General features: G+C 39.9%; 1 protein-coding gene across 2 annotated transcripts in view; it reads right to left on the bottom strand.

Annotated features, from left to right (window-relative positions):
• Positions 1 to 22,506, bottom strand: part of SLC1A4 (solute carrier family 1 member 4) — a 30,150-nt gene extending 7,644 nt beyond the window's left edge. Inside the window, exons 1-7 of one of the 2 annotated variants that reach the window (XM_039343037.1) lie at positions 21,915 to 22,506; positions 11,141 to 11,183; positions 9,693 to 9,755; positions 9,180 to 9,239; positions 4,672 to 4,838; positions 1,857 to 2,090; positions 525 to 719 (exon numbers count right to left, since the gene is read on the bottom strand). In XM_039343037.1, the coding sequence (XP_039198971.1) occupies positions 525 to 719; positions 1,857 to 2,090; positions 4,672 to 4,811 (569 nt within the window). In that variant the 5' untranslated portion in view covers positions 4,812 to 4,838; positions 9,180 to 9,239; positions 9,693 to 9,755; positions 11,141 to 11,183; positions 21,915 to 22,506. Of the gene's footprint in view, positions 1 to 524; positions 720 to 1,856; positions 2,091 to 4,671; positions 4,839 to 9,179; positions 9,240 to 9,692; positions 9,756 to 11,140; positions 11,184 to 20,538; positions 21,599 to 21,914 lie in introns of those variants that run through there. The other variant, XM_039343035.1, reaches the window with a different exon arrangement.
• Positions 22,507 to 22,753: the final 247 nt, after the last annotated feature.

Genomic DNA, 22,753 nt, shown 5'->3' with positions numbered 1-22,753 from the left:
TTATTTTTGGCTATGCTGAAACTTCATATATGCATTAAAATAACACAGAATCACATGCGAAGTTTATTCTTCTGTACTCAGGGAATTTTCTTTCATTCTATATTACTGATGCCACACATTGGAGATAGGCTGTTTTCCAAAGTAACTCCAACTTGCCATTGTACATCATGCAAATCAGTTCAATTGTGGTTGCATAAAGTTTCCCATTTGGGCATGCAACTGATCTAAATTACTAAAATGCATCATATTCAGAAGTGACTTAATGACATATCTAGTCGTTGCTTCGTTTTGCATTGCAATCCACAGCACTGTCAAGCCAAATATCCCTTTAGGCTCTTATTCTCTACATCACAATAAACTATAATCTCCTTCAAAAGAGAAAAGTGCAACTCCTTTCGGCATTTCCCTGAAGGACATGATTTGTAAATAATGCTTCAACCAAAATGCAATGTGGCAGGCTAGAAAGAGTCAAATTGTTTCTCTGATTTTTCTGATGCACCAGAGCAGCTGATACTGTCACTTACAGAATGGTAAAGATCTGTCCAATATTGAGGTCAACGTTGTTCAGTTGAGCAATAAAAACAGCAGCTACACACTGGAAAATAGCAGCTCCATCCATATTCACAGTAGCTCCAATGGGCAGAATAAATCTACTAATTCTTTTGTCTACTTTGTTGTTATCTTCAATGCATTTGATCATTGATGGAAGAGTTGCAGAGCTAGATGTGATCAAGGAAGAAGCACAAGAACATCAAGTCCAGCAATGTTCCTGCAGCCCAAAATGTAAGTATTTGTCTGTCAGCCTAAATAGATAATGTAACATTCCAGATACGTGCTGTTCCTGAAAATTAGGACAAAAGATTCTACTTTATTCATTTCCAAAACAAATGCCTGAATCTGATGAGAAAAAATAAAAAGGGAGTTTTATTCTACATTTTTATTATTATATCCATTTCAAGTTCTATTATGTCTGGTTTAAAGAAACATTTTTACAGTCCACCACCTTAATATTCTCAAATTCTCTCTCCCCCACCCTATAAGACACAATAATATAGTCATTAAAACCTTTGCCATCGAGCCATATTTTACCATATAGAGCAGCGGTTCTCAACCTATGGGTCGCGACCCCATTTGGGGTCGATCGACCATTTTTCGGGGGTCGCCAAAGGTGGCAATCCGCCATTTTTCGCGGCGCCATGCACGCACACCACGCACGGGGGCGGCAGTGCGCATGCACGCCACGCACAGGGCGGCGCATGCGCGCACATGGGGCGCCGCGCATGCGCACCGTGCATTGGGCCCCCCATGCGCGCGGCGCCACGCATGCGCAGAGCGTTTGTGTGACGGGGGTCGCCGTCACACAAACGTTTAGAAGCACTGATATAGAGACATAGATTATCTACACCCCATTCTGAAAGTCTGCTTCGCATTTTAGTAAACATAGAGTCCCTTGTTTTACAAGAAAATCCATCGAGTTACATTACTTTAAATCAGTGGTTCTCAACCTTTTTAATGCTGCGACCCCCAACCGGTCGTAAGTCGAGGACTACTCAACCGGTCGTAAGTCGAGGACTACTCAACTGGTGCAGCACCGTTTGCAGAATGGGACTTTTGGCGGGCTCAGCAAGGCAGAGACAGCCTGGACAATTCCTGTTGGCTTTTGAAAGCCAATAGAATAAAAGGGAGTAGCACAGCTAAGGAAAAGGGGGAAAAAAATGGCGGACTGCGTTGTTTGGCGACCCCCGTGAATGGTCATTCGACCCCAAATGGGGTCCCGACCCACAGGTTGAGAACCACTGCTTTAAATTCAAACAATGTTGTCCTCATTTCAGAAATAGAAGCAAAAATCTACCAACCTGGAACAAGTAGCAAACGCTGTGGTGAAAGGAGTTATAAGACCTAACAGAAAAGTGAAAGGGTTTTTGCGTGTAACTGCAAAATAAATAAGCGGTAAAATAATCCCTCCATGAATAATATGGCCAAGAATTGATGCAAAGATGTATTTTCCAAGGCTTGTCACCAGCAGGATAATATTATCCATTTCCACAATCTTGCTTCCAACTAGAAACGTAATGCCGAGTGGTACATACCTGAAAAGGAAGCACTGAATGTTACACTGAATGCTAAATAACGTTCTAATTTTTGACAAAATGAAAATGAAAAAGTCAGTGATTTCTGAAACCCGCACTATGGGCCTCAATAAAGAATAAGCATCACACTGTCGTATAAAATTTCCTTCAGTAAATTGAATTTTTATCTCTTTTTCTTTTGTGGGACATTCATCTGCACATTTGCTACTATCCTTGAGAGAACCAATTAGATTGATTAAAGAATCTGCAGTGAACACAATATGTATTTCATATTCAAAAGATGATGGTGTGAATGAGGGCTATTTTCATAAATAATGGTTTAAGTAATATGTTAGGATGAGCAGAGAAGTGAATGCGTTCAAAATGATCAAATCAGAAGACTCGGTTTTATCGCTTTGGGGCTGAATATATGTAAGCTGAAGAAACAGTAGATTAATTTGGTCCAAATAAATTTTGCTGAGTGGACAGAAGTTGCTTTTGAGTATGGAAGGACAGAAGCATGTGACAGATGGAAATTTAACATCTATATTGTGGAGGTTTCCTGGGGCAAAAAAAGCACCACAATTGCCTGACTTTTGGTTCTTGGTCTGAGGAATTTGTGCAGTGATGTGATGGTGGCTTGAATGACAACCAATTGAGTGGCAATGAAAAGCATGGTTGCTGTTCTACAAGAAGCAATGAGTGTAGAAGAGCACCCAAATAATGTATCTGGCCATTCAGAGACAACACTGGTACCTGACAGATAGCCCTAATGTCCAAACAGCAACTCATTTTAGTTCAGCTGTTTAGCTGCTTGGTCTGTTCTCTCCCATCCAGATTCTTACAGTCTCCAGACATTTGGATGTCAACATACAATGTCAACAGCATCTTCCTATGCCCCAGAAGTGACAATGTAAAGTTGGTATATCATCAACATATTGATTATATCACACACCAAATGCCAAAAAATCACTTCTGTGGCATTCCACATATGCCATTGGGCCAATCTGGCACACCCCACAACTGACTGAAGGAGCAGAATCACTGCAAAAAAGAGCCTACAGTCTCAAATTCTTGTAGGCCAACCAGTAAGATACTATGGCTGATTGCATTGAAAGCCATTGCTTGCACAGTTTTCCAAAGTCTTCCATTTTTATTAACACAGACTCTTAAACAGCTTTCAGCAATTTCAAAAACTGTGCAAATGCTCTCAATGCCAAGCCAATGTCACAAATCTTAAGTGGTTAGAATAAAAAGTAAAAGAAAGGTGGCTAATTAAAAATCTTCCAAAGTGCCCAACCAATTTTTTTTTTAAAAAAATGGGTATCTATATGGCAATAGCCATAGAAGATCTGACTAAAAACATTTCAGTTAAGAGTCTGGCTACCACTTTCATTTCCTGCTCAGGAAAACAGAAAACTTCTTTTTACAAAGCAACACCTGAAGGTCTCTCTGAAAATGGTATGATATGAAGAGGAATGAATTTGCCAGAGTCCCAACAGTACCTTCTTGCACAATTTCAGCTTCCATGACCCTTTCATTCTGCAGAGATTTTGTATGATTAACTGCAAGTCCTACCTATCAGCTGGCCTTTTCAGAGCTGAATCAGAGAAGAAAAATCTGCCGTGTGCTAAATATTTAGGTCAGTTGCACAAGGGACATGAGAGAAATCCAGGCCTTGACCGGTCAATAACCTATCTATAACCCTCCTGAGTCAATATATATATATCAAGGGAGGGGGGGTGTGGTTGATTGATTTAAGCAGCTCGTTTTTCTATATCAACTTTCCATGTCACACTGGCAGAAGGAAGTTAGAATTAGCTGATTCAGCAGAGCAGGGTATATGTCCTTCCTAGAAACAACAGTTTGATGCACAACTGGTAATTCCCTAAAATTCCATGACAATAATGTTGTACACATTACATAAACAATAAATGAGTAATTCTAAATGCCTTTGTTAAGAAGCAAATGCTATTGGAATACGGTAAAAATGTTGAATAAGCATGTTTAGGCTTGCACAATTAAAATCCAAAAGATATGGAAATAGATTGTTAATATAGCCACATAACCAATGGGGGTGCAAATGAAATCCAACTATTGAATATATGAACTGGGTTTTTAAATAATTGAATATTTATGCTGCCTGTAAAAATGTAATGCAACCAGCAGAGATCTCTACTGTGTTTCTGAGCATCTTTTTCAATGAAGAATTTAGTTTCAGATAAGCTAGAGAAGTTATAGACTTTCCCCACAAAAAAAGGCCTACCGGATATTTGATTACATAGTATTTAATACACTGCTCCTCCCAAGTATCAAATTAGTGGCTCATACTCCATGTCTGATAAAGGGAGGTACATAATAAAGAGGCAGAACATTTCTCCTTAACCTATTGTATATAGACCACCTTTTATTTGACCTTAGATTCTGCTAGACAGTCAGTCAGCTGGTAATTGTCCCTCTCAAATTAGATACTACAGATTATGAAGACCCTTTAATTCAGACTTTAGAGTTGAAGAGAAGGTAGCGTATATAGTAAATTGTATTTTAAACTGGCACAACGCTGGGAAGTTTTTCAGACTGCAGTAGTATTATGAATACTCACCACATAATCCAAGATACTAAGACCATGGTTGCCTCATTGAAAGAATTAAAGAAGCGAATGAGTTCTTCTCCTTCAGGTCCAAGTTTTTTCAAAGCTACTCCCAAAACCAGAGCAAAGAGTACAAGCCCCAGAATATTCATGCCTTCAATTTCAGTGCCGACAGGGAACTGTGAATGAGATACATATAGTCAGATGGTTAAGTGTTTTAATGTGGTGTGCCAATTATATGAAGCTAGATCTCCCTTTTGATATTAATTGTAGTTAACAAACGAATGGAAGCAGCACCCAGAATATGATAAAAGAGAAACCCACTAGACATAAACTCTTCTCTGAACGCAGATATAATCTTTTGACAGAAGAGATAATTTTCATAAGAGTCTTCAGAATGAAGATGTTGGATCCTCATTATTTTCCATGTTGACACAGAGCTAAAAGCATTGTGTATTTAAGATTAGTACATACTTTGTACTTATAATGTAACATTTTTAAGATACGAGCATTTCAATTTATCGTGTGGTTTGTAAGGAGGAAATATCATTTACCTAAATTACTTGTTTATTCAAAGTGGTCTTTGATACCATCTAGTTATCTTCAAATATTTTGCACAGACTACAAAGGCAAATAATTATTTCCACATCATTTTATGTGCAAGAGAAAGATATTACAGTATGTTTGTTGACTGAGGATAGGTTTGGGAAATTTGAACTAAGGGAACTGACACACATACGCCCCTTACACACATTCAAAATCATGGCTAAATAGAATCTAGGCATATAAAATCCATACAGTTTGGGAGTGGTAGGGAGAATTATCTTTGTTCCACATTCCTCTCCACATTTATATTGTCTACCAAGTCAAAAGAGATAATTAACTGTAAGAATAAAATATAGTTTGATTATTTTGTTAATGGGAATTGAAGGAATAGCATTCAATAGAGCTATCCAAATAGTCAAAAGACTATTTTAAAAAAGAGAAAAAAGAAGCAAGTAGCTAAGGCAAAGTATTAGTGTATATAACACGGGTGTCAAACTCGCCGCGTCACGTGACATGTTGCAATGTATCGCGACTTGTTTTGCATTGCCGGAGCTGGGGTGGGCACGGCCTCCGTATGAGGCAGTCCGCCCACAGGCCGGCAGTTTGACACCCCTGGTATATAACATTTATGTTATTGTCACGTCACTGAATGAAATATATCTTGGAGCTTCCCTTCCAATGTTTGTACCACAAGGAACTACTGTCCATGTGCTATAAGAGAAATCAAATGCATGAGATAGTCAGGGTAGACTTCAGTTCTTCCAAGCTGATTCTAGTATTGCTCAACCATGATATAGTATTGAGATCCTGTTCAGACTTATGAACTTAATTTAGAAATATAGTGTAATGTCTTTCAGCTATAATTAACAAATGATGTTAGTAATAAGGTCAAAAGGCCTTTAGAATAATAAACTTGTGAAGAAGATACAGTGTTAATTGAAGAGCTTTAACTGAAATATGTTGATGTTATAATAAAATATGAAGAAACATTATTTTGGGACACCTGCAAACATGAGCTCCACTCCCCAGATCCTATACATCATGCAGAGGACTGAAGATGTTTCCACTTCTTCTGTTCATATAAGAAGGTATTCCTTTTGATCATTTTTTCCCAAAACCCAGAAAAATTTAGGAATTGTTGCTTGGATTAGCAGCACTCTGACTTTGAATGCAAACCTTTACTGTTCACTGTGGCTGGCTGTCTTTAGTAATGACTAATGTGAAAAGGAGTAAAGCTCTTCAGTTAAGAGCTCTTTATCTTCGAGGACTGGAGGGAATGACCCATCTCTCCCATCTTGCAGAAAATAGTTGACAACACCATAACCTTCAGTAATTTAAAGGAAGACTCTCTACAATGTCAGAAAGTCAGCATTTGCTCATATCTAGAATAATCTATAATGCTACCCTGTATAGTTTATTAAGAAGGTAAGTCAAGGGATCCTATAAATCCTGAAGTTAGTTCAGAAGTTAATGGGCTTTAGTTCCTATTATGATTGCAGGATTGCTTAGAGACTGTGCTGGAACAAATGAAGTGCTATTCTGGAAAGAACCAGGAATTTTCCCACCATGTTAGTAAAATAAAAATAAGCTGTGGTATGGTACAATGTTATACAAACATAAGATAATATTCCCAACAAAGGTATAAAAATATCTGGTTCCTAACGTTATTAACAACAAGAATTTGCAAAAAATAGAGATTCCCAGAGTAGAAATGGGAGAGGTCCTGTTACTTCAATGATGACACCAGGAGACAAGGCTCAGATTTTGCCACTTAGTCAGGTGGAGAGGACTAGAACTAATCCCCCATTTCTGACTTCAGTATCACTGAAAGTGACATTGTTCTGAAGTTCAGAGTATCCACAAATTCAAATGAGATGATTTTACAAACCAAACACATACTGTATACACTAGGGAAAAAAAAACTGTTCACAAGCAGGCAACAGCAATTCAGGACTCAAGGGCAGCCTAGCAATATCATGCTACGTTTCTAAGCTACCCTGATAAATTTCATATATCAGCACAATGCTAGGTGCCAAAATGAGAGAATTCCACATTGTTAAACATCCAAAGGCTACAATGCACTCTTATGAGAGAAAATAAAAAGAGAACAATTGTTTCATAGTAGTGCTACAGGTTGGGGGTCTAGTTAATGTATTCCCTCATAGCTCCATAGTTATTAACTCTGAGATTTTGTAAGAAAAGCTGTTGGTGGGGGTCCTTGGAGGCATGATTTGAAAAAAATAATGTGAATAAGTGGGAACCATGCTGCTTAAGTTAAAGCTACAAAGGCCATTGAAAACACAGGTAACAAGATCATGACCTGGAGGTAGATCTAATTTCACAGATGTCCTCATTGGTCAGGTATTGGGGCAATGGATGAGTGCTTCCTGGTGCTCTGTGCAAGATGAAACAAGAAGTTGTTGCTTCCTGCCTCAGCTGTTGCATACTTCCCATTCTGGGGAAAGTACAGAATACACACGAATTGGCATGACTCTTTCAAAGCTTCCATGAGTTGGGAAAGTGTAGGATAACTTCTGTCTGCTGGAGTGGCTCAGCCTTCTGCATACTTTTCCAGTAAGAAAATACACATTGATGGAACTGGCAGGAGGACCACTTCATACTGCCTCTCTCAAGGAAAGCAAGAAGCAGCTGACAATTGTAAGTTAATGAGGGACTCTGGAGTGAAAAAGAGATCTCATTTTTGCCTTCAAACCTATCTGATTCTGACCCAAACATTCATTGATCTGGATTGTTTGATGTCCATAACATTTTCCCTCCACTGCAATTCTTGTTTCCTAGAGTAACACAAGCGGAGGTGACCACATTTGGCCACTAAGCAGAACTGTATGTTCTGCGCCGGTAAGGTTTTTTTTTCTATGTGTTTTCAGGTGCAGAAAGGGCAAATGCCTTACTATGATAGCCTCCTGTCAATGGAGACAACAGAGAGATTTTGTGCAACTACAAGTCTCTGAAGACTTGTATGATTTTACCAGCAGAGGGCTTATTTTGCCAACTCTTATTGAAGTGAGAGTACCATGTATACCATAGTAGTCACACTCTTCTTTCCTTGAGCACAAGAGGCAAGGTGGGCTATACCGTATTTCCTCCAAAATAAGATCCAGACTTATTTTTTATTTTTTGCCTCCAAAAGAGGCACCAAGTCGTATTTTCAGGGGTGTGTGTGTCTTTTCCACTTACCTCACGGCAGCAGCACTGACAGCCCCACCCAGCCGGCTCACTTCTTTTGTGGCCGAAGGAGCAGCTTCATTCTGCAACTAAGAATGGAGCTCCGGCCTGCATTTCACCATCAGAGGCCTTTCAGGAAGGCCTGTGCAGCCGAGAACCGAGCTACAGATTGAATCCATAGCTCGGTTCTCGGCTGCACAGGCCTTCTTGAAAGGCCTCTGGCTGTGAAATACAGGCTCAAGCTCCATTCTCAGCTGCAGAATGAAGCTGCTTCTTCAGCCACAGAAGAAGTGGGCCGGCGAGGCAAGTATCGATCCATGGGTGGCCCTAGCTTGATTTTTAGACGGGCGCCTTGATCCAAAACTAGAGCTTATTTTTGGGGTAGGGCTTATATTAAGCTCACCCCCCAAAATCAAGCTCTTATTTTTGGGATAGGTCTTATTTTGGGGGAAATAATAATATAAAGGTAATAATAATATAAAGAACAAGAAGGCATCCAAGGACTCAAAGATTGCGTGAATGCGCACAATTCAGAGGTTGCCTCATTAATTATTTCCTACTGTTCTTAGTCTTTGTTACTTAATATTCCTTGAAGGAACTAAAATAACGTGAGTTACATACTCCTAACGTGATACTATAGAAACACTGCTTCTGTTGTGGATTTTGGTTTTCGCTCTGGGTCAGTATAGCTATTTTACTTCATTCACAGTTAGAAGTTGGAACAAAACCCTAATCCTAAAGCAAGCATATACCAACAAAAATATTTCATAAAATAATCCTTTCCTTACCTTTTCAATAGTGGCATTCCCAAGGGAGGCATTTATTATTTCTTTATAATCAACAATGTACTGTTGATGAAAAATAGTATTTTGATTACATACATATCACTAGAAAGCTGCTCTTGCTATACTCAAGAATAAACATTTTCTTTTAAAGTCTAGGACATACTTGGCAAAGTGCTGTCTTCTCAATGTGGGGCTACAACTCCCATAATCTCTAACCACCAGCTTTATTAGTCGGTGCTGATAGCAACTGAAGTACACTAATATTTGGAGGGTCATATGTTGCCCATTCCTATTGCCTGGACAGTTTTCTTCTGTGCTTATTCCCCCCCTCCCCCCCCCGGATGCTTTTCAACATTCCCTGAAGTACAATCCTGGGCCTAGTCATTGAAAAGAGTGAGATTTAATTTTGAACAAAAAAGTGAATCCGGTTAAATAATAATTGTAATGATTCAAAGGATTAATTCAAAAGCATGCATACTAAACAGTAACATAATTTTTTTAAAAATAATTACTTACCTTTTCAATGGTAACATTGCCAATGGTTGAATTTCTAACTATGGCTTTATAATCAGTAGCATACTGAAATGGAAAACATTCGTTTTATTAATAGTTGTGGTGCACTTTTAAACAAATATATAGGTCTTGTAAAATCTATTTCTGGATTTCTTTTATGTGAAACATTGAGAATTACAACATCTTTGATAAAGTTATAGATCCAATTTGGTTATTTTTTAAAATATAGAATGAAGTTGCTTATGCATGAAAAACCTGTGCCTATGAACTGTTAAAGGCTTCCTGCATATCTGAAGCATTTTGGTAGGACGAAAGAATAAAAACATTCAGTCATCAGGAGCTGTCTCTTTGCATCAGCAAACTAAGCTAGGAACAAAAGAACAGGTAGTAAAAGAATACTGCATCCAAATGGGGCAACACTAGCAAAAGTTCCTCCTTTTAAAACAGCTAATCACAGAACACAAGGATTTCCTATTACTAAAAATGGAATCGGATCAGCTGAGAGTCAAGTGCTAGTTAACTTGCAGATTAAATGTGAAATTCCATAAGAAGATTGCAGCACTTCCAACATAGTTTGTAGCTGCCAGTAAACATAGTAACATATATTTAGGCTTGTTAGATTCCAACTTAATAAAAATATATTTAATACAAAGGACTGTAGCTTATTATAGGATTAGATTTTATTTTCTAAAATAAATTTCAACAAATTTTATAAAGCAGATACTTCAAAAAGCTAATATTTAGCTTGTGAGACTATGATCCAGAAATCCTTCTGGTCAGAGGAGCGAGTGCCTAAGAACTCCTTGTCATTTGGGAACACCACCACCTGCATGCTGCAACGAAATGTGAACAATTTATAGAGGGAGAAAGAGAAACTCAATCTTAAGCAGTGGAGGAATAGGGTAAATAGATGGCACTTTTATTAGTGGGATTAAGATCCAATCATTAAGATTCTGTTTCAAAAATGTCAGGGAATTTAAATCAAACAATAAAAAGGATGTGAATTGGCAGCAAGAGGTCCACAGAGGTCATTTTTTTTTTGAGCTTGTTTATATTTTACAAATCCAGATTAAGGGTTCTTATTTTGGCAAACACCTTCTATGCTTTATTGCCTCCCAGTTTTATAGAACGCAGAGGGAAGACTTTGAAAGGCATGAAATTGCTTAAGTATCAAGGATTCAAGCAACAAATTGCAAACAGTGAGAAATTCTTCCATTACCCTTGTTCAATATTTTGAATTTCCTAATTATACAAACTGGTAAGATCTCCATAATAGCAAGTATCGGTTTAGATACTCTTATAATTGTGTATAGATTGACTCTTGTAAAATACATTTTTGTACTACCTAGATTTTGCTATATCCTGCATTATAGAAAATCAAACTCTGATTGAAATCTCAAGATTCCAGAACAGTCCAGAACAGATTTTTAAATAGATGCACAGATAATTACCGATCGAAAGGCTGCAACAATGAGATTTGATGGAAACAAATTTCTGGAAAAAAAAATACAAAAATTAGGAGTTGACAATAGTTTATAATCTTAATTGTTTGCACATTGATATAAAATAATCCCTGTTTTAGGATTTAGCAGTAGTTCATCATTAACAGGGCAGAGTGCTTTATTGCATCAGCATTTTTTAGGCTTTAATAGACATACTTGCCTTAACAGCACATTTCAAAGATCTTACGAATAAGTAACAATGTTATTAATAACTGTTTTCTTCAGTGATCACATGACGCTTCCTACAAAATTTACTAAACTACAGAAACTGCAATCCATGGGCAATAATGGTCAAAATAGAGAGTAAATCAGTGAATTATTTCAATTAAAAATGCAAAATAATCTTAATATCAAAATTTAGTCACAGATATTTGTTTTCCCTATTTTATTTTTAACATGCCAAACACATTTATGCATTAATGGAAAAACATATATTCATAGGTTACACCTTTATGGCCCTAAAGATATTTCTACACAACTACCAGTCTCACCCTTCTTACTCTCTATAGTAGCTTTACGCCATCAAGTGAGTGAAGCCTGTGCTACATTGCCAGCTAGGGCTCCATCCAGCTGGCCAATGAGAATGTGCAAAAAGGCAAGCACTCCACAACCTTTTAATAAGAATTCCTGCTTCTCTGTTTAAGAAGGGAATTGATTTTTTTAAAAAGTAGTGAGTACTTAAATATTGTTAAGTACATTAAATACATTTCTAATAGATATTCTATAGTTCTATACCAGTGGTTCTGAACCTTTCTAATGCCGCGACCCCATAATACAGTTCCCCATGTTGTGATGACCTCCAACCATTTATAAATCACTGGGTGCCAGGGGCATGGCCAAAGAAAAGGGGGAAAAAATGGCGGACAGCCTTGTTTGGCGACCCCCGTGAAATGGACGTTCGACCCCAAATGGGGTCCCGACCCACAGGTTGAGAACCACTGTTCTATACAATTCTAAGGTATAACAGTACATTATACAATTCTAAGGTATAATGTGTACAGTACATTATAGTACCAGTATAGAAATCAAATATCAATGTGTAAAGTATTCATAGAGGTATGATATCTAATAAGCAAAGTTCAATTCATAAGGAAAGCCACGTATCATTGCAAATAGATAAGTTTATTTCAGTCAACAACCAGCTTGAAACAAGGCTGAAAAAGATAGAACTATAAAGAAATGGCATACTTAAGTATAAATAAAATAATGCAGAAGTGTGCTTTATTAAGACTAAGATACAATTAAAACTATTTAAGAACCAGATGAGAGCCAGTTTGATATAGTGGTTAAGGTGCCAGACTAGAAATTGGGGACTGTGAGTTTTAGTCCTGCCTTAGAACAAAAGCCAGATGGGTGACTTTGGGCCAGTCACTTTCTCTCAACCCTAGGAAGGAGGCAATGGCAAGTCACTTCTGAAAAACCTTGGCAAGAAGACTGCAGGAGCTTGTCTAGACAGTCTCCGAGATCTGAACACCATTGAACAGAAGAAGAAGAAAAACAGATGGGGAATCACAAAATTAATTGTAGATGAAGTGCAAAGCTAGGTGTTGAATCTATGGAATAGCAAATTAACAATATAAAAATAAGGTATACTGTACAAAGTCTAATAATCTAAAATATGGATAATTAGTTACAGCTAGTAATTTATTCATACAAAACTGAATGGAATAGATATTGCTCATATGTCTAGTTGCCTCTACACATTCACAACTGCTGCACAGAACTTTGCTGTATTATGCATAAAAGGGCTTCTCTAAATTAATATAAAATTTCTTAGATGAGTCTGGAGCCTCTAACAATAAAGGGAAAACAAGCCTTCTTTGGATATCTTTGTAAAATTATCAATATAGCAGCACAAGGTGTATGGATCCAACTGATCCATCACTACAAGGGTATGTTTGACTAGCTGTAGGAATTTTATTACTCTCCTACTGTGTTTTCCCAAAATTAAGACCCGGTCTTATATTTGTTTTGCCTCCAAAAGAGGCACTAGGTCTTAATTTTGGAGAATGTCTTACATTAGGACCACTATAGCCAGGCCTCCCACACCTCGACACCTGTCGTACCGCTGCTTGACTTCTTCTGTGGCTGCTTGCCACCACTTGTGGCTGGACACTTGTGGCGCATTGCGCCTTTGCCGCTCCTCCCGGCAGGACGCCGCATGGTGCTTTGCACCATTTCTGCTGCTCATGGCAGGAAGCTACGTGGCTCTTTGGGCAACAGAAACCGCCTGAAGCACCATGTGGCCTCCTGCTGCAAGCAGCAGAAACGGCGCAAAGCACCATGTGGCGTCCTGCCGCAAGTCGCATCGGCGTAATGCGCCACATGGCAGCCAGCCACAAGTGACAATCGGCTGCAGAAGTCAAGTAGCAGTGTGACAGGTGTCGAGGTGTGGGAGGCCTGGCTGTGATGGTCCTACCAGTAAGGTAAGTGTGTGTGGGGCGCGTGGGGCAGCTTCACCGCCCCTACCCCCGCCGTAGATTTTTAGGAGTGTGCCTCACCCCAAAACTAGGGCTTAGTTTTGGAGTAGAGCTTATATTAGGCCCACCACCAAAAATCAAGCTAAGGCTTACTATCGGGCTAGGTCTAACTTTCGGGGAAACACAGTGTATAAAAGTGCTGAAGGCAAACTATTGTATTTGGCTATTAGGAAAAACTTTTGTTGAAACTGAGAGATCAATGAACTGATGTAATTAGCTGCTTTTGAGATAGATGGTCAAACATGGATGGATTGGGGATCCTATATAATTACATTACTTTGAGTAGTACTAATGTTTCATTTGGATTATTTCTGCAGTATATGGCATGTTTTTTTCTAGCATTATACCTTATGTGCACATGTGCATTATGGATGTCACAAGAAGTTGCTATGATAAATTCCAACCAAAGGCTGCATAAATCTTTAGCATGAAGTTCTGTCTTGTTTCATATTGTCCATGTCCAAATCTTCTAGGATCAACAGATTAACTCAGATCTTCAATAAGTGAAGTAATAATGCAACAAAATTTCAAAAAGAGATTCACACGTTGGCTGCGTTCATACAGTTTACCTAACTTGGTCAGGTAAAGATCCAGTTGAGGCATTTGCGAAAGTATGGTTAGTGTTACACTTGGTTAATTTTGTTATGCTTTATATAAATCCAGTTTGTTTGGTTAGTTGTCCAATCAGTGCATTCAGTGAAGTTAGATACTAGGTCGATTTAGTAACTAAATTGGGAATATTGTTTGAATACAGCTAATTTATCCAAGTTCTGTCAAGCAGTATTAGGAAATGCCCTTGGATATTTCCATAATTGCAAAATGTACTATTACAAAAATACTTCATAGAAGACCATAGTAGAGAATATAGTAGAAAATACTGGAAAGAGGGAGAATAAAACTCATCAGAGGGATTTAACTCAGTTCTGTTCCCAATCAACTTCCAAATAAAATTTCTGAATTAATAACCTGATTTACTGTAAGAGTACAATAAATACAGAAAACTTTCTCCTGAGAGGGATAAAAAACTGCCGTTTGCGCATTCCAAGAGCAAGCTGAATCCTGCAATATCCTATCCTAATGTTTAACTTCAAATCAGACCCATGCATCCCAAACATCACAGAAAATGCACCTGCAGAATTAACAGCTCTAATCTGTTGTCAAGTCTGAATCAAAGGTTAGAGGCTAATTCTATAAACACTGCTGGGAACAGAAGCTTTCAGGTCTATTGCACTCAGGATAAAAGGAAACAGAAAGATTGGTAGAACAAAAAGAGGATCCATTGTCTGAAGCACAGTGTAAGCTGTCTGATCTCCAGTTCTATATTCAATTCATGCTATATGAACTTGCCCATAATGATTAGGAAATGCTAAATCCACAACTGTCTAGACCAGGGATAGGCAACCCAAAACACTCAAAGAGCCACTTGAACCCGTTTCCCACCAAAAACAAAACACTGGGAGCCGCAAAACCCTTTTGATATCTAAAATGAAGATAACACTGCATATATCCTTTTTTATCTTTATTATAGGTGTGTGTGTGTGTGTGTGTGTGTGAGAGAGAGAGAGAGAGAGAGAGTGTTTGTGTATGTGTGTGTGTATACACACACACACACACACACACACACACACACATTAAAAATAAAAGTAAAAATATGACTCTTGGGAATATCCATACTATTAAAACAATGATCACCGAGAGAATGCTTTAAGAGAATAAAATTACATACACACAGAGGTAAAAAAAGGATATATGCAGTGTTATCTTCATTTTAGATGTCAAAAGGGTCTCTCTCTCTCTGTCTCTCTCCCTCCCTCCCTCTCTGCCCTTGGTCTGCCACTCCTCTTCCCCCACTCTCTTTCTTTCTCTCTCTTTCCTCTCTCTCTCCCCCTCCCTCCCTCTCTCTCTTTCTCTCTCTCTCTTTCTCCCCCCCATCTGCTGCTCACCTGGTAAGCTTCAAGTTGTTCTCCAACAATCTCCGGGGTAGGCAACCTCGTCTCTTTTATGACTCATGGACTTCAACTCCCAGAATTCCTGAGTCAGCCTAGCTGGGCTAGTTAGCTCTCTCCTGCCCTTCCTGCTTCCTGCAGAGAGCAGCAAAGGGAGGAGCTCCGCCCAGAAAGCTTTTCAGCTCCTCGGAGAACAATGTGAGTGCACTCTCTTTTACACATACACACACACACACACACACACACACACAAAACACACACACACACACATACACACAGAAGCAGGGAAGCGCAATTGCCTGTCTCTGTCTCTCTCTGCAAAGGCAGAGGAGGCTGGGAGCCACAGGGGAAGGCTCAAAGAGCCGCATGCGGCTCCGGAGCCGCAGGTTGCCGACCTGTGGTCTAGACAAATGTATTTATCAGCAATTTTGAACTTTCCTGATGCTTTTACCTCTATTAATAATGAAAAGAAATAATTTAGATTTTCTAACGTTTCCTTGTAGATTCACTTTTATTCCATGGAATTTAAATTAGACCATTCCTATTCTTCTTGGAAAAGCCTAACATCTGTGATTACAATTTCCCCCAATATCCTAAGCAAACCTGTAATAAAGTATCTTAATAATGTCCTATCTTCATATTGATATCTTTTTATTTAAGAAATCTATTATTTCATTTTTTGCCTTCATTTATTGTACATAAAACTATATAAGGGAACATTGACATTGAGGCCATATTTGCTGGAAATATAAGTGTGGCTGTCTAAAGAAAAGGACCTCTATACAATTCTGTACTAAGATCCAGAGATCTAGATATAAGCAAGTACTACTTTAATCTCTTTCAGACTTGTGCAGATTCAGAACAGCAAAATCCCCCCCCCCCCAATGTCTCACGTTAGTTTTTACACAAGGATCATTCTTTGCTAGAGACTCAGCTTATGGGAATGGAAACAAATAATCCAAAGATTTTTGTCCTTTGTTTTCTCAATTAGATTTCTAATTGAGTTATTTGTTAAACGGGTAACATTTCACATGTCCACTTTAGTACCAAGTCAACCCTAGCTATTTTTTCTCATACACTAGTGCAATCTTTTTTCTCCCTTTATATTGTTTTATTCTATTATTATAATACACCAGTAATACATAGCATTTTTTAAGTGAAAACAACTGATTGACTTGAACTGGTTATTGGAAACCTTCTAAGTAAATTGCAAATTAATTGGCTAGCAGTCACTTTGCAGAATGAGATGGGCAGTATATAAATTTAATAAGTTAATACAAATTGTACAATTTTAAAAATCTCTCAAATACTGATACATATATACTCGCAGAACCTTTTACCTGAAGAACATTCTTCTGACCAAATTAACTGGTGGTAAATTAAGAGCTTATTTTGAGGGATAGAAACTTGAAACATTATTTATTTATTAAATTGTTTGCTGCCCATCTCACTGCAATTTCCTTTAGTAAATAAAGCTAAATTAAATGTATCACCATGGGATGTGACCTGATGGCAGATTCATTCCCTCCTCACCATGCACTTAAAGAACTGTAACATGGGGATGCCTCTGAAAGTGATCTGAAATTGAAGTTGTACAAAATTCAGTGGCCAGGATGTGAACAGGAAAGAGCTGCAACTGCAATGTTACATTGATTATCTTGATTACCAATGATTTCTGAATCCACATAAAGCTATCTATGGCTTAGCTTCAGAACACCTTAACAACTATCTACCAAAAAATATTTCTCTGGCCTACAAAAGTGTAGGGAGAGGATGTTTAGAATCCTTATCCTATTTTTTAACAACCCTATAGTCCCTTAATTTGAGGTAGAGCCAGGGCAACTGGATGTAGCTGTGCATTTACTGGCCAGATTCCCTTCCTGACACCTACATGGAGTTTGCAGCAGATATTTTTTCTTTGTGCCCTAGAAGAGAAACATCTGCTACTACCAAGGATTAAACTCTCAACCTGAGTGGGAGGCAAGTGTCTTCACAACTCAGCCATATAAGAAGCCAAAAAGGCATGGACCCAAAAGGAATTCTACTCTGAAATGACCTTGGTGATGTGGAACACCTGGCCTCTCGTGCTATGCCTGGTATGCCACCAACCAACCTTTCACAGGTGTGAATACTGTTTTATTTAAACAGGTGTTTGGATTATAATTTTTAACTCTGATATGAAATTGTGACCTTGATCCAATTCATATCTAGGGGATGCTATCACAAACGAAGAGTTCTTAATAAGTTTGCAACTTGATGCTATAGGACATGATATGCCTGTCTCCAAAAGGAATAAGTCCCATCTTACTCTTTCTTTTCTCCCACAGGAAAATATAATAAGCTGAAATGTGAGGAATGTGGGTAACTATCCTCCCTTTTTGGCAGCAGCTAATGAAACAAAGCAAGTAAATTCTGAGTAAAAAGATAAGACATCAGGTGTTTTCTTTTTCTTTGGTGATTGATTTGTCCTGAGAGAAAAACCAGCAGGACAGCTGTTAGAGGAGTTATCTCATTGCTACTGATATAATTCCCAGATTCAGTCAGTCATCCTGAATGATCAGGGGCTTTCAATTCTTGCACCAATTTTATATCACAAGAAGTCAGGTAGACAACATGTTGGTCAACCTTATTCATATTGGGATCGAGCATCTGTTGAAAATAAAATACCCAAAAATTCAAATCCTGCCTTGTTATGATTAATAAATGCTTCGCTATTCTTTTTAACTTTTACTCTATGATCTTTCTTGTAAGTTTTAAAGAGCCATGGAGATAAATTCATTTAGTTCATGTTTTGATATGAATTTACTAAACATATATGCACCTCCCAATATGAAACCCCATAGTTACCTTTCAATTTTTATTATTCTGAATTATGCAGAGCAATTCTCTCACAAAGAATGTATTGAAAAATATGCACATCTGAGAAATTGCAAGTAAAAAGTCCTATGTTTCTAAATTTGGTGTTAACAGTGATGTTTACATTGACAAGGAAATGGGATAAAAATTTGTCAAAAATTTTAAAATGTTTAAAAAATAAAATAGACATGGTCTTTAAACTTTATTCTACAATGTACCTTAGTTTTTTAACCATTTTGATACACAGAGAATTTCTCCATCCATGTACAAATAAGTATTGTCTGTTGGCATGCTTATTCTCTAAATGCCATACAACAATACCATGTTTGGTAATTATTTAACTAATCATCTTGATATCAAGCAGGATTTGATATCATTTTCCATTCAAATCTCAGAGTATACTTAACCAGCTTAAATGCAAAAGCTACACATTCTGAATCAGCAGTTTCTGTTTTATGTAGAAGAAGTGAACTGTCCTCATATTGCTCCTATGCTTTCTTTGTAGAGTCCTGGTTGTAGACTTTTTGTTAATTGATTGAGAGTAAGAAATTCTAACAAATCAAATTAGCAAAGGATCCTCCACTAGATGTTTTTTCTTCCCAACCCAATCCTACATCCTCAAATCAAGGTAAGATAAGCAACCCATGACATCTGCAAAGTAACTCTGAGTGATGAGTAACCTGAATGGGAGACCATATAAGAGCAGGACATAAGCACAATTTTGCTGAAATAAACTGAATACTTTTCTCAACCCAAAAAATTAAAGATTAAAAAAAAAGCAAAGCTTTTAACAGATTGAGTTTTCTCAGATAACAGTCTAAAATTCTACAAAAGCCTAAAAATTCACACATGTGGATACCATACTTATCTTACATATAATTAGAATTTTGCATAGAAATGTTATTGATTGTATCAGATATATTCCTTGGCTTTGAAGGGCCTCTGTTTATGTTTCTCTTTTCTCCCAATTCCTATATAGCAGTGGTTCTCAACCTGTGGGTCGGGACCCCATTTGGGGTCAAACGACCATTTCACGGGGGTCGCCAAACAACGCAGTCCGCCATTTTTTTCCCCCTTTTCCTTAGCTGTGCTACTCCCTTTTATTCTATTGGCTTTTGAAAGCCAATAGAATAGACTCTCTTGAATAGAGTCTAATTCTATTGGCTTTCAAAAGCCAATAGGAATTGTCCAGGCTGTCTCTGCCCTGCTGAGCCTGCCAAAAGTCCCATTCTGCAAACGGTGCTGCACCAGTTGAGTAGTCCTCGACTTACGACCAGTTGAGTAGTCCTCGACTTACGACCGGTTGGGGGTCGCAGCATTAAAAAGGTTGAGAACCACTGCTATATAGACATCTATAAGCTGAAATTATGCCTATGCCTCATGAAATGGCCCCAGGTCTTTAAACTTAATACAGTACCATAATGCATCTGTTAAGTAAATTTTGAACACCCAAAACCTGCATGTTATTAGGCATTTTAATTTCCTGATCCTATATTGGCTACCTTTTATATTCACATATCCTTATTCAGGACTTTTTCCATTACTACAATCAACATTCATCTTTTGCTAGTATTTCATCAGCTTCAAGTTCTTTGCAAAGCAAAGATGGAATACATACTAATTTCTAAGTTTATACTAATAGCTTCTAGACAAAGGCAACACACTAACTAAATAAATAAAAATAAGAGATTATTTTACCAAAAGAAGTCCTATAAGCAAAGGAGGAAGACAAAGTACAATGTAAGTCCCTTCTACTTCTTACCTTCCCCAAAAGCCAGACTCAGTAGAATCTAAAAGCATCAGACAGACCTGGAGGTAAGAAATAACTTGGAATTTGCAAAAGCCAAATATCCTAGTATCCTCCAGGCGTTTTGGACCATAACTCCCATCAGTACTACATACATAATCAATATTAAAATTATGAGAGTTGCATTTCCCAAAAATAAAAGAGGGTAACAGCCTCCCTCGCCTCCCACAAGGGAGCTAACGCTCATCCATGATTCCTCCAAGTTCGCCTCTCGACTAGAGACCTCAGGAAGGAAGCCCCCCCCCCCCGATTCCTTACCTTGCTAGGTCCAGGAAAGAGTCCACAGTCTCCTTATTGGTGGGCATGGCGCCATCCAAGCCCAAGTCTTTACTATTGAGCTCCCCGGCGCCGACCCCGGGTTTGATGATGAAGGCCAAGGCAACGGCGAGCGCCGAGGCGATCAAGGTTGTAACCAAGAAGTAGGCGACGGCGATGCCGCCCAGCTTGCCCAGGGACCGAGTGTCCAGGCTGGCTGCTCCGGAGACCAGACTGCAGATCACCAAGGGCAGAATGATCATCTTCAACATACGGAGCAGCATCTCTCCCGGAAAGGCCAAGTAGGTGATTTGAGCCCGGGTGAGCGGCATTTGCCTCATCAGGGCGCCCATGGCCACTCCAACCAGCACGCCGGTTACGGTCAAGATAACGATGCAGTTTTTCCTCAGGAACCGCCCGAAGCTCCGCAGCTGGAAGAGCTTCAGCCGAGGCTGCTTTACACCTTCCTCTCCAGCCTCGAAGCCGCTTAGCACCGTGGGCTCCAGAAAGCCATTCCGGCTCTCAGCTGGTTTCTCCATGCCGGTCGCTTCAGCTGGCGGAAACCGCTATCCAATCCAAATCAGAAAAGGCGCCCAGACCAAACTGAGGATCGGGGGGGGGGACCGGCCGGGCTGTGCTAGAGAACTTTTAATAAATGCCTCCAGCAAGACCCTCTCGGGGGCCGAGGGAAAGGTCAGCTCTTTCTAGCCGCCGCGTGCTCTTGCCCCACGGAGCGCCTTTTATGCACGAGGTGCCCGCCTCACTCACGCCCTGGACCGCGAGGAAGGCGGCCAGAACCAGTGGCGGAGGCGCCCTCCCACTAGATAAGGCTGATGCAAGGCTAAAGCGCTCTGGGCTCAGCTCCAGCCACCCCCTTCCCACCCGGACCGCTCCTCCAATCAGTCACTCGGTCGCGGTAGCCCCCTCCTCTTCCAGAAGCATCCACAACTCTACGCGGGGGATTCTGGCGAAAGGGGGACGCTCGGCGAATGAGGAGCGCGAGGGAGGAGCGAACGGGCAAGGGCGGCAGCGTGGAGGGGGCTATACATTTGGCAGTGTCGGGGCAAGAACCCACCGGAGGGAAAGCGCGCGCGTGCGCGCGCGTGCGCGCGCGGGGGGGGGTCCTTGGAGTTTTATTCCAGCAGCGGCCACTCGTCTCGCCCGTTTTCCATAAATGGCGACAAGGCGGAGGATTGCTAGGAAAGCGTCCGGCTGGGGAGCGCGCGCTGGTTGCAGAATAATGCAGAACCCTGGAAATGGTGCGTGCTCTGGACCATACCACTTCAGGTTCTAAGGAGGAAGCAGTTCTGAACCTTTTCTCCGTCTCAAACGGTATTTCTTTTCAATTTGGAAAAAAGCAAGTGAAAGAAAGAGTTTACCTGCTCTATTGGCTCGCCGAGGCATGGGTTAACCGAAGATAAACGACCCCGACGTGTTTTCTTGCCGCCTGTGATCTGAAATGGTGCAGTCCTTTGTAGAGTATCCTTCCATCACCCGACCTGTTTTATCCCTCCACGCGTCGGTCTGAGGGAATGCGAAGCTCGATGGAACCGGACTCCTAAGCAGCAGGGATATACTCTAGCTCGGAGGGCCAAAGCCGCACTTGTGATTGACGGCCAGCAGCGCGGCTCAAAAAAGCTCCGATTGACCCTCCGGAGGGGCAACCTTCCATCTGTAATAAGCTGCAGTACCAACCGCCAAAGCAGGCAGATGTACGCCTGCTAAATGCCTCATCCCTCCAGGCTGCAACTGGGCCCATAAGACTCCAGGCAGCTGCCTACGGGCTGAAAAATGGAAAAGCTGCTACTTGGGTGGGCAGATGATGGTAGCAGGGAGTGGTTCACCTGACCCGGCCTGATTTTGTTGGGACAGCAGGAATTGTAGAAATGGAAAGCCATCCCTTGCAGCGAGAAGTAACCAGGCCTGCCAAGAACAGGTGTTTCCTTTCCCTCAGCGCCGGGACCTCCTGCACGAGAGAACAGGGCCTGCAATCTTCCAGTGCCGGGGTAAGCAACCTCGGCTCTTTTATGACTCATGGACTTCAATTCCCAGAATTCCTGAGTCAGCTATGCTGACTCAGGAATTCTGGGAGTTGAAGTCCATGAGTCATAAAAGAGCCGAGGTTGCCTACCCGTTCCAGGCCAAACCTTCTCTAGCCAAGGGAGAAAGGTGGGATTGCAGCAGCTGCTGCTCCTTGCTTCAGCTTTCCTACTCCACC

This window comes from Crotalus tigris, unplaced genomic scaffold, assembly GCF_016545835.1.
Source record: "Crotalus tigris isolate CLP2741 ecotype Arizona unplaced genomic scaffold, ASM1654583v1 scf7180000017831.1706817, whole genome shotgun sequence".
In the NCBI taxonomy this organism is placed as follows: Eukaryota; Metazoa; Chordata; class Lepidosauria; order Squamata; family Viperidae; genus Crotalus; species Crotalus tigris.
This window is presented reverse-complemented; position numbering and strand designations above follow the sequence as displayed.